The sequence below is a fragment of the Hoplias malabaricus genome, chromosome 10 (genome assembly GCF_029633855.1).
Source record: "Hoplias malabaricus isolate fHopMal1 chromosome 10, fHopMal1.hap1, whole genome shotgun sequence".
NCBI classification, from domain to species: Eukaryota; Metazoa; Chordata; class Actinopteri; order Characiformes; family Erythrinidae; genus Hoplias; species Hoplias malabaricus.
The window spans coordinates 21,628,927-21,641,600 of record NC_089809.1 but is presented as its reverse complement, the minus strand read 5'-3'; the positions used below and the strand labels follow the sequence as shown (position 1 = coordinate 21,641,600).

The 12,674-nt window shown below is 37.9% G+C and overlaps 1 protein-coding gene across 1 annotated transcript in view; it reads right to left on the bottom strand.

Annotated features, from left to right (window-relative positions):
* The window catches only part of tg (thyroglobulin), a 52,544-nt gene that overhangs the window by 37,588 nt on the left and 2,282 nt on the right, over window positions 1-12,674 (bottom strand). The window contains exons 6-16 of the mRNA XM_066682281.1: window positions 11,508-11,667; window positions 7,830-7,936; window positions 7,419-7,562; window positions 5,994-6,176; window positions 4,414-5,460; window positions 3,369-3,956; window positions 2,978-3,211; window positions 2,361-2,498; window positions 1,856-1,933; window positions 1,281-1,381; window positions 1,051-1,171 (exon numbers count right to left, since the gene is read on the bottom strand). Coding sequence (XP_066538378.1) covers window positions 1,051-1,171; window positions 1,281-1,381; window positions 1,856-1,933; window positions 2,361-2,498; window positions 2,978-3,211; window positions 3,369-3,956; window positions 4,414-5,460; window positions 5,994-6,176; window positions 7,419-7,562; window positions 7,830-7,936; window positions 11,508-11,667 — 2,901 coding nt within the window. The remainder of the gene's footprint in view (window positions 1-1,050; window positions 1,172-1,280; window positions 1,382-1,855; window positions 1,934-2,360; window positions 2,499-2,977; window positions 3,212-3,368; window positions 3,957-4,413; window positions 5,461-5,993; window positions 6,177-7,418; window positions 7,563-7,829; window positions 7,937-11,507; window positions 11,668-12,674) is intronic.

The following is a 12,674-nucleotide window of genomic DNA, read 5'->3' as shown; positions in this document are numbered from 1 at the left end:
ATGCACAGTGGCTTTAACATAAAAAAATTTGGATTCTGACAATGTAAGGAATGTTTATTTTTATAGTAAGATTGAAATTGCATTATGCAGTATTATCCAAATAAAATTTTGAAAGCCAAGCTACAAAAGAAAAATTCAGTGTGAAATCAGAGAATGCTTAAGCTTTTCCCACTGTAGGCAGAAATAAGGTTTTAAGAATTGGCCGTACAGGGGTGGCACGGTCGCGCAGCAGGTAGTGTCACAGTCACACAGCTCCAGGGACCTGGAGGTTGTGGGTTCGATTCCCGCTCTGGGTGACTGTGAGAAGTTAGTGTGTTCTCCCCGTGTCCGCATGGGTTTCCTCTGGGTGCTCCCGAAAAGTTGGTAGGTGGATTGGTGACTCAAAAGTGTCCGTAGATGTATGTGTGTGTGTGTCTGTGTTGCCCTGTGAAGGACCGGCGCCCCCTCCAGGGTGTATTCCCGCCTTGCACCCAATAAGTCCAGAGCTCTGGACCCACCGCGACCCTGAACTGGATAAGCGGTTACAGATAATGAATGAATGAATGAATGAATTGGCCGTACAAATTGGTAGAAACATTTAAATATTCATTCATTCATTCATTGTCTGCAACCGCTGGGTCTGTAGCCCACCCAGAATAACCAGGCGCAAGGCAGGAACACATGCCAGTCCTTCACAGGGTAACACACACATGTACACTCATACACACGCCTATTGACACTTATTTATTTGTTTGGTTTTTTAAACATTTAAATATATTTAATTTCATTTTACATTACATACTGTATCAGTAGTACTGTATGGGGTTTAATCATTCAGAATAATTTAATTATTTGGCTTATCTACAATATTTCAGGAAACCAGTTACATGAGTAATTACTGTGAATTCTGTAAGCCCTTTAAACTCCATGAAAACTAAACCTATGAATGGCAGGATAGATAGATAGGTGGATGCATGGACAGCCAGATGGAGGCATGGACAGCCAGATGGAGGCATGGACAGATATCTGGACAGAAAGAAGGATGAATGAATGGAAGAACAAACAGTTTACATTGTAGGCCTCCACTGGGGTTAAGGGTGGCTGGTTGGATCATCTTTCCAGTAACAGGACTGACACATGAGGCCCCAGAGCTAATCACACCATTCTTCTGGAGAACAGAAAAGTCACCATCCTGCAAACACACAAATACACAGTGATCACTCTCTTAACACAGGCCTGTAATAACAAATCAATGTATTATACACATTTTAAAACATCCACCTAGATGAAAACAAACACACCTGCTCACATGATGGACTGTTGGAGAAAGACATGTCAGAGGCTGACTTTGTCCAATCAGACATAATGAAAAGAGCTTGCAATCTTTGGCAAGTAGTTTGGCCTGGAAAATACAATACCACAATAAGAGAGTTATTATATTTATAATTATATTTATATATTATATTTCTTTGTTACTTATGTGTAACATAGCAATTGTATGTAATGTAATCATAAATAAAACAAAATCAAACTAAAGCAAAAACACAGTTAAAATGTCAGTTACCCCAGTGACGTACACTATTCATCAATATTTTGAAGGCTTCATAGGAGGAAAAAACCTAGTTATCCCAAGCACAAAACATCACTGAGAAAAAAATACTCATAACTCATCTAAGACTTTATAGACAAGTAATTTTGGAGAACTATTCTATTCTTGATATATTCTATTTTTCACAAGTTTTATTTAATGCAAAATACCTTACCGGTGTACAAATGATGTAGAACAGTAAAATAAATAAATAAATGTGTGTGTGTGTGTGTGTGTGTGTGTGTGTGTCTTTTAAATGTTTAAAGGTTGATAGTAATAGACTTTTACAGTGAGGAGGTTGAAGAGAGCGAGCAGTCAGTGATCCAGAAATGTATCCTCCTTCTTCATCCACACACCAACAGTGACCTACAGGGAACAGTTGAAAAGATCTCTTAATGAAATGGATGTCTTCATCTGATGAAACAAACATTTCAACCAATAGTATTATGTCGAATAAAATAACTATTAAAGAGGAATTCATCTTTGTCTTCTGCAAATGTGTTATTTCCTCAAATATTGGAAAAGTTATGTGGTCTTAAAAGAATATAATACAAGCAAAGTGTTGGTACAATTGTAAAGGCTAAATGTAAGAATGTAAATAAGATGCTGATCCCTAAATGTTCATGCCCCAAGGCTAAGCAAAATGCTAAATCACTAAAATATTGTAAATTATAGGCATGATGAACAGAACTTTATGGCATTAAATGTTTCAATTGGTTATGAATGACATCCAAGTAATACAGTCAAGTCCATGGAGTAACATCCAACTGTAAGCCCACAGGTTGTATTTTACCTGTGCTGTAATGACACTGAGTGGGCTGCCATTGGCCATAGGCATCACACTGTGGACTATAGGGTTGGTAGCCAAGAATTAGGCTCTGCTGGTCTCTCTCAGTGGCCATTAGTTTTCTCTGCCAGTAGAAATGAAGGGCTGCAGGAGATTGAAAGCATTCATCACTCGTAATCACAGTATATCATTACTTACTTCACATGTAGCTATAGAAGCATACATCTACAGTCCTCTAGTGATGACTCTTATTTGATTAAGTGATGAAGATTTAAGACTAAATGTATTTATGAATATGATTTAGCCATATTTCTCTATTATTATCACTGACCAGTAAACCCATAAACAGTATTGAACATCAAAGTCCAGAGGCTTCTGTGTTATTGTTGGTTAAATATGTTTCCCGGTTTTCTGACACATAAAACATACTTGTACATAATAAAGGAATCAATAAGAACATAAAACTGACTATGTTAAGCTAAAGAGTTCATGTGTATAAACAATGAGTGGCCAACCAATGAATCACATTGTTACTAGAATACTGTTAGCATTAAGAATTATCAAGGAATAAGAACTGTAATAGAGTAAGATGGAAGAGGGTTAAAAAAACAAATGTTTCATACTGGAGTGTGCTGCGAGGCGCAATGCAGAGTTGGTATTGCTCAGAAAGTCCTCAGAAATCTGAAACCCAGAGCTGAAAATCTGTGGCATGGCTTCATGGCTCAGATTCACACTTTGAGCCAGGAGAAAACTATAACCTACGGGTATGTGAGAGCTGTTTGAGAAAGACATCAGTCTCTTTGTTTCTGTTATAAAATTATCAACCTGATCTTTTACCAGGGAACAAGGTCCTGGACCTGCAAAACATTAGAGACGACATATAACTAACATCCCACTGTACACAACACAGTGCTACAAACAAGTGGACAAGCAAATCAATGATAACTGCCAACTCATTGTGGGGAAGAACTCACAAAAATAGTACAGATGAAAAACAACAAGATTGTCACTCACATTTTGGGACTTGGTTGACTGGAGCTTTGGAGTCAGCTATCATTTCTCCATTCTGGTCAACACACCAGCACTGCCGAAGGTTAAAGTGACCCAAAGGAGCACTAAAGTCAGAGAGGGAGCCTGGATACTGAGCAATGTCCCCTCTGAGCAGACTCCATAGGGATAGAGGATTCAGCAAAACAGATGGTCCATACACAGCTTGAACATCCCCATCTAGGATTTTTGGTGGAATTTCTGTGAAAGATTCAAATTTAGCTAGAACTGGAAAAACCTTTTGTTGTCTTGCTTGGAATAAGGCAGAAAGGAAGCCCCTGAACGTTGCCATTGCCTCTGTATTTTTTGAATATTCTTGCAGAATTCCAAGAAGATCTGATACAGACAGCTCTTTTCCACCATGGTTGACTTCCTTCCACTCACGGTAGAAATCAAAAGCTTGTTCTGGAGGCCCGTCACATTGGATATGGTGCCAGCTGCCATCCAAACCACAGCGGGGGATATAAACATTAGAAAGCTGTGAAGGACCAGCCAGTATGGAATTGACTGTGTTAAGGAAATACTGGGCTGCAGAAATCTGGCAATGTGTTGGACCTGCAACGTAATCAGAATCATACCATAAGCTATAGTTACTGGCAATAATATAACAGTATACTAGGAAGTATTTATTTTTGTCTTTGATGGTAAAGTAACTGTATCTAGACTTTAGGAAAAATAATACATTATCATTTGTATTAAGTTTTTAAATATATTAAGCATTATGGTTGTAAAACATATTTCTATTATTTAAAACAGCCTTGTGTGTAAGTTCATGCTTAGGTAAAATTTCATATACAGCTTATATTGTGGATTAGTGCCTTGGGATTAAAAAAAGAAACAATGAAATCACATCAGTCCAAATGAGGGTACAGGAAAAATAGCTCTCTTCCAACACTTACTGTCTCTAAGTACATTATATTTACTTATAATAGCATTATTACTGGACATCATTATCAGAATATTAGGCCAAACCACAACATTTTTTATGCCTATATGTAGAGTTCCTACTCACATTGCACAGTGGCTCCAGAACCTAATGTGCTGTGTCTAGCTCCAGTGAGATCCATGCAAAAGCAGCCCTTTCCAAGACACTGCAAAGGCACATACTCTCCATCTTCCTTACATTTAGGGATGAATATCTCAGAACCTGCTGAGCTGCTGGCTTTAACTGCTATGGCCATCATTCGTTCCTTCTCACACTGAGAAGGGCATCTTGGTCTATAGCCACTGGTGCGATAACCTATAACCTCCAGGCCCTGGGAATTGACACACCAGCACTCAGAGCCCTGGCATTGGATTGCTTGATACTGGCCATCTTCAGTGCACTGGGGTATATATAGAGAGGAAGAGGAAGAAGATGTCTTGCAAACCTCATCAACATTTTGAAACACTGCCTGGAAAAGCAGGCCTAACTGGGTGCTGTCTTCGACCTTTAGCAAAGTGATGGCCTCTCGTATTGTGGTGAAAAACTGCTCGCTTTCTAGCGTACTTGCTATAAGTCTGATCAAGTCTCTGTTGTGCTGTAGGTTCACTGGGCGGCCATATGCATCTGAGGTCTCCTGGTCCAGATTTAGACTAACAGAGTCAGCTGAAAATATCTTGGCCAGCTCCAGTAAGTCACCACTGCTCAGGTTCAAACCAATCTGACCAAATGCTTGACTGAAACTCAAAGTGCCTCTGGTCCCAACAGTGCCAGTGAAGTTGAAATTTCCTGCATTCTTTAAGAACTTGCCTCCAAAGAGATTCTCTTGGAGTCTCTTTGGGTTTGTGGTCAGGGACAGTGCTTTTAGAGCAAGAGCCCCAGTGGTGAACATTCCCTGAAGAAGCTCAGCCATTATTTCACCAATGTCTGAGCGCTCTGGCAATGACCTGGCCAGACCAGACTTGGACAAGAGCTCTTGGAATTGTGGGCTGCATGGAGCAAGAGAAGAGGCGTCTCTTTGTGTGTTGGACTGAGAGGCTGAGAACACGTTGTTCTGGCTGAAGTGTCCAACTGGGCCATAAAAAAGTCTGGACAGTGCTTTCCTTCTCTCAGAGCCACAGTGTTTTCCTATTGTGCCTGCAAAAATGAGCAGTTAAGATACACAGCAATTCATAACAATAAAGCTTGAAACGTCCAAAAAAAAACACTTGAAATGTCCAATAAGTTTTCTTGGTTTATTTGAATTTGGCCAGTAATAAAACTGGTGTTTGTCAGATTTGTGTTAGTCCAAATAAAAATGAGTAGCACATTTGGTCAATTTCAAGTAGACGTGTGCTGTGTTTTGGAAGTTAATTTGACTTCAGGGTTTAGTTTAGCTAAAGGTTTTTGTTTAGATTCTGGTCAGAGTTTGTTTGCTGATATGTTAAATTCACTTAAGCCAACTTTTGCAACTCTGTAAATAGGTTATATAATTTATAATTCCTAACACATTATTTTGTTTATCTTTGATAGAAGGGCTCCAATAAACAGTGTGAACACTGACAAACAGTGAGCAGTGTGTTAACAATCAAATGTTCCTTTTATGGCTGTTCAGATTTCAACAGACATTGCACTACATAAGAATTCAACACACTCAGGATAAATCAAAATTCTGTTTCCGTCCAACTCACCACAGACTGGAGCTCCATTCTGACGAGTCCCAAAGATTTCCTTGCCATCAGAGTCCACACACCAGCACTGCCCACCAGTCTGGCATTGGGTTGCCAGGTATTGTCCATGAGAATCACATGAAGGCACAAACAAGTTACCAGCCTGGGAGCTTGCAGATCTCTCACTTTCGCATGGGGTTGGACCTATAGCATCACACACAAGTATTTTCAATAGGGGTGGCTGATATGGCAAAATACGCATAAAAATTTTTCAAGACAACTTGATACATGATATGTATCATCTATCATCACATATTTTAGAACAATTGCACATGAAAACAATTATTTTAACAACAGCTTACTGACTGCACTATATTAAAATACAATTGCTAATTATTTTGGGCGGCACGTTGGCACAGCAGGTAGTGTCGCAGTCACAAAGCTCCAGGGACCTGGAAGTTGTGTGTTCAAGTCCCGCTCCGGGTGACTGTCTGCGAGGAGTTTGGTGTGTTCTCCCCGTGTCTGCATGGGTTTCCTCCCATGGTCCAAAAACACACATTGGTAGGTTGACTGGCGACTCAAGTGTCCTGTGTGAGTCAATGTGTGTGTGTTGCCCTGTGAATGACTGGCACCCCCTACAGGGTGTGTTCCTGCCTTGAGCCCAGTGATTCTGGGTAGGCTCTGGACCCACTGCGGCCCTGAACTGGATAAGCTTTTACAGATAATGAATGAATGATAATTGATTTCTGAGCATATTGTCTGTCTTGATAACTTTTTTATAAATAATTACACTATGGTCAAAAAGGCATATTGTTCAATTTTGTAATTTATTGTGTAAATGAAGTAACGCTGTCCACACTTAATCTGTCATATAAGAAAATTAATAGCAACTTTAATTAACTTAAATCTTGCTGGATTCTACTAATGCAGATTTATAAGGCACTCTTTGAGATACATATACTAATTGTCATGCTGAGTGATGGATACACAGCATCCCCAACAATAGTACATATCTACTAATTAGTGGAGTCAGCTACTTTAGGGTGCATTCTTTGCTAACAAAGGTGTTTTGCTGTACAACTACACCTCTGGAACTACATTTGAAAATAATTTGCAATTGGACACTTTGGAACCACGTGTGATGTCCCACAGCACTGAGCTTGAAAGCAGTGAAATGGTGATCTCTACAATGATGGAACGTCAACCGATACCTATGGTATTATTTTGAGTAGCATTGGTGACAGAGAACTAATCATCCACCAGTAAAATCTGACCTCTTTAATGACTATGTTGCTGAGTGTAATCAAATCCTCACAGTTCCATTATCTAGTGTAAAGTCTTTTCAAAAGAGTGACTTTCTAAATGACTGTATTGCAACTACTTCAGAAATGTTGCATGAGCAGATGTGTATAAACATGACACAGTATATAACGCACATAAACTCACATCTAAAATGTCCAGTCAAAGCCAGCTGGACAGCAAGGTATCTCCTTTGCAAGATGCGATACATGTTCGTCCCAGAAAAAGAGCGTCCAATGTCCTGGTCTGAGAAAGCTGTGTCATACACTTCATCCAGCAGCAGATCCAGTCCTGAACAACAGAGACATTTCAGATTCAGTGCAATCATATACACTTCTTTCTGCAAGAGTATATCATCACTGTCAAAAGCCATTATTTCCATTTTTACATAATCTAAAAATGTCACCTGGCAATAACACTATATAAAAATGTTAACAAGGTCTGGCTTAAAGAAATGGTTTTAAATTTAGCTGAATAGATACATTCTGGCACAAATGAATGACATAAAAACTTAAGAATATTATTAGAGCCCCACCACTAAATGAACAAAGCCCTCACCAGTGCTGGGGAGCTCTCTGCCTCGAGTGTCAGCACAGTAGCAGTAGCTGGAGACTTCAGGAAAGGCCTTTCTAAATGCACTGAATGTCTGGAACACCTTTGGAAGTCTACAATGAACAGACGCTACATTAAATTTTCGATCATACAGTAAATAATTTGGTAACAAAACCTAAAATATTTCATGCAGTTTATTTGTAAATAAAGGATAACAAATGAGAATACTAACAGAAAGTACAGTTTAAACACAAAAACCTGAGACTGCATAGACTACTCAATGAAAAAAAGTCTCAAAGTACCATTTTGTATACATGACAATATCACAGATGGTCTACAAAACAAAACAAAATTTTATTATTTCAGTGGATCATTCTCAGTACTGCAATGATACTGATATAGTAGTGGTGTATTAGTGTGTGGTGTGTTGGTATGAGTGGTTCAGACAATGCAGTGCAGCTGAATTTTTTAACACTTATGAGAATCGTCCACCAAGCAAAAAAATATCCAGCCAACAACATCCTTGGTCCTGTGACAATTGATGATGGACTAGACACTGATTAACACAAACTGTGGAGTAACAGAAAAGCTACTGTCTCTGACTTTACATCTAAAAGGTGACAAATAAAAGGTGTGTCTAATAGCATGGGCAGTGTGTGGACAGTGTTTAAAATCTCCACTGGATTGTTAAATTATTTGATTGGAAAATTTTAATAATGCTTCCACTAATCTCCAACAAGATATAAAATATTTGTCTTTAATGATATGTGCCTTAATGAGTGAATGGTAATTATAATAACGTGAATAATATATGCTTAATTCATGATTTTTAAACATATAAAACTCTAAATATACATTAATTAACGCTAATTTATGGCCTCAGTGTGGGAAGTGCTCTTCACGGTTTGTGTCTATTGTGTGTTCCTCTAAAGTGTATGATAGGGCCAGATTAAAGACGTAAAGAGCAGAGGATTGGAACAGAAAATGAGAGAGAACGAAATTGAGTTGAAGAGGTACACAGAGAAAATGGAAATGCTCAAATGAAAGGTGGAGAGAACCAAGGATAATGTGTCATTAGCCTGAGAGAGGTGGAGAGGTGAAACTGAAAGAGAAGAGGCTTTGAAACGAGTGTGAAAGTGAAGGATCATACAGCCTTCAGAGAGAGAGAGAGAGAGAAGCCTGCAAATTTGAATCAATGGTGAGAAAGAGAGTCTGAGAGCTAGAGGAATGAGAACCAGAGGAGAGTAACCGATGAAAAGAAGAAAGCAGTGGGAGGTAAACATGAGAAAGAGAAGAGAAACATGGATGTAGACAAAAGAGAGAAGGAATTAAAAAGGGAATAAAAAAGTTTGAACAGTAGCAGCAAATCAAAAACTGATTTAAGCTGTTTCTGAAGTTGGAGAACCATTGGTCATCTTTGTAACACCCTGCAACTTGTTTCCTGAGAAGTATAAATAACATATACCCTCAACTGACCACAACACTTACCAGTGACAAGTGAAAGTGTCAGTTCTTGAAAGTGAATAGATTACTAAAAAAATACTTTTTGACGGCATTAGAACAAATCATTTTAGGGAATCTGAAGCTCCTGCCAACCCCCTAACTATAAAATACAACAACCCATACAACCCAAACAAATGAGTCGTTCGTCACAGTTGTCCTGTCTCCTTGTCCAAGTCTCTCCAAGTCACTGTTTATGTGAGAGTGCCAAGACAAGGTTAAAACAGAATAAACAAAAAAAAAAACACATCAAGTGCAAAGAGATAGATGTATTGATTAAATAAGGCGAAAAAATAAGAATGGAGAAGAAAGAAAGCAAAGCTTAAGTAATGAGTACCTCACATCTGGTTTAAAAAGAGACTCGTTTTCAACAGTGTGCTAAAACAAGTCGCTCTGAACAATGCTGTTTATACAGGATAAGAAATAATGTACTGTTTGATCCTTGTGGTATTTTGACCAAAGTATGACACAGACATTTTATTAAGACTTGTAAAAAATAGGGGTATAATACGTCCCCTTTGATGTTAATGTTGGAAGCAGATAAAATAGCAGAGTGTAAGAACCTGAGTAACTTGGAATCAGGCTTGGGAGGGTCAAATGGAGGGTGTGGATTGAGAGAAGGGTAGAGAAGAAAACAACATGAAGAATTGAAGAAGCATAGGGAAGAGCTGAGATAGAACTCATCAGTTCCCGGTTTGCATATTCAGTGTACATTTGCCAGGGTTCTCCTCTCTGACTAGTGTCTTACAGACTCTAAACTCTTTAGCATCTCAGTAACGATGATGAACTTGATAAGAATCAAATGTTTTGGAGAGACTCTCTCAGTGCATCCATTCAATATAAACTCACTAAAATAAAATAATTGTAGCTCATTCGTATTTACAATATATTATATTAAAATGTTATATTATATTAAAATCTACTTTTCACAGGTCAACAAGCATGATCCTCCTGGGTGACCAGCTTAACGAGTTGGAAACAGCAAAAAGCAATAGAGACTAACAAAAACTAACATACCAACAGCAAACACCAGCACAGTGCTTCTTATATAGCTGTAAACAAGGTTAGCATGACTGTAATCATAAGCCTAAATAACAGATATATCGGCAGCCAGGATATCTGCATTACATGGAAGTATATATAATAAATATGTATGTGCTATAATGTATAAGAGAGAGCACTGATTAAAAACAAAATATAAATATAAATAATTCATACAACAAAATTAAATGCCATCATAAATCATGTTTAAACTTACATCTAACATTAACTTTCACTTGAATCCTAGCTTCCCTCTCTGCCTGTATTCCCTAATAATCAGACCATTTTAATGTCCTCACCATGCTATGTCTGACTTCCTTACGCTACAGAGAGATACATTTTGCTATAATGTTTTTATGTTCTTTGACAAAAAAGTTGATTGAGCAATGAGTAAAACGTTGTTCGTGCAACTGTCAGGACACACTGATAGCTGATAGAGTCTTTTTAATGTGATACTCTGCTGCTGTCTAGTGGGAAAGTAATGTATCTGAAAAAAACATCCCCTTCATGTCTAGGGAGTTTAAGTGGAAAATCCCCTATATGAAAGGACACACTGTTCTCAAAAACTGCTAATCTCTGGTTTCTTATGTTTAGGAATTTAACATTTATAGGTATTTTGAATTGGAAAACAATATCCATACACAATATCTGTTTAAATCTAGACAGGCAAATGCAGAGTTGCTGTTAATATCATGTATGATCCAAAAATGGTCCAATGTGATTTAAATCTCTTAGGTTTAATTTTTACAGATTTGAAGATTCTTAGCTCTTTTCCAAGCAAAGATTTGTTACACATGAGCTAGGTATTAGTTCTCCTGTAAAGTAATGTTACAGGATACAAATTCTTCACATTAACAACTGAATCTGCAGTTAAAGGCTTAAAGGAAAACTATGAATTGTGTGCTTCAAACAGAAACACTGTGTGCTAATATGATTGCTATATACCATGTGGAACTCCACTGAAGTTTCAAGTGTTTAATCATAATCAAATATTTAAGATGTTAACAAAGTTATTGTAAATGGTTATGACTGAAAAGATCATAACTTTCACAGAACAACACAATGGCTCTGAATGGCTTGGTTTAACCCTGAGTAATCCTATTACAGGTAAAGTTACATTTGCGGCTGCAGGGGGCATCTCACCTGTTGAAGCCATGTAACAGATCAAAGGTCATCATGTTGGTGGTGTTGATGAACTTGCACTGTACAAGAAGGAAAGTGCCATCGTCTGAGCACTGAGGAGGAGATGCCTGTCCCACACCATGAAGTATTCGACGCTGTCTCACCTCACACACACCAGGACCTGAGGATTAAAAATAATCATAAATAGATATACATGTGTGTATCATTTCCTCATTAAAACAGCAATGTCACTGATAAAAGTTAATAACAAGAAAACTTGCTTTGGTTTATATTATTATTATTAATACTATTAAGCTTTCAGTTGTCTCCCCAATTTAATTTTCACCAGCTTCACCCAGTAGTTTTATCTGCCCCAATCATACACAAAGACACCTGTCTGGTAGGGTGAGGGTGAGCCATTGCTTCCTTCAAGGCCCATGAAGGCAAGTACTGTTCGAACTTTTGCTAATGCAACACCAAGGGAAAGCTTGGCATGCTTTGAGGAGAACTCTAAATTCCTCTGTTAAGCTAATGGATGCCCTCACTGGGGTAGCATGGTGCTTGTGATGACGGGAGAAGGTGAGAAGGTGATTCACTAACAGTGAATGGCTGAGGCAATAGCAGTAATTGATTCTGCAATGTTGGATGTTTATTTTATTATTTTGAAAATTTAGTTTATTATACATCTTAACATACCCAGGATCTACTGATGAATTGAACAACACAAAATAATGTAAACTGAATGTAACAAAAAATGTAACAGATTTAATTCTAAAAAAAAAACTAGATCTGAAATTGCTGAACAGAGGAAATATTATTATGGCTTGTAAACACTGAAGAACATAAATGTATTTTCCTCCCACATCTGAGTAAGATCTGGCCAGGTTAAAAACAATAGAGTTGTGACTACTGCAAACAGACACGGCGGCATACACACGAAAATATTAAAAGAAGCAATCAGTTATTTTGCCAATAATTTAATGAAGCAATAATTGTATAGTTGCCTAATGGCCTGAGGTATCAGAGATTCTGTAGAAAATACATTTTAAACAAGTCTGATCCATTTGGAGGTCCCACTCTATGGAGTACAAGCTAGTTCATAGTTTCACTGGGAAAACAAAGTAATTTCTTTTTTACTTTTAGTAAACAGCAATTTATAGGAAAAATGTACTTCCATGTATATTTTGT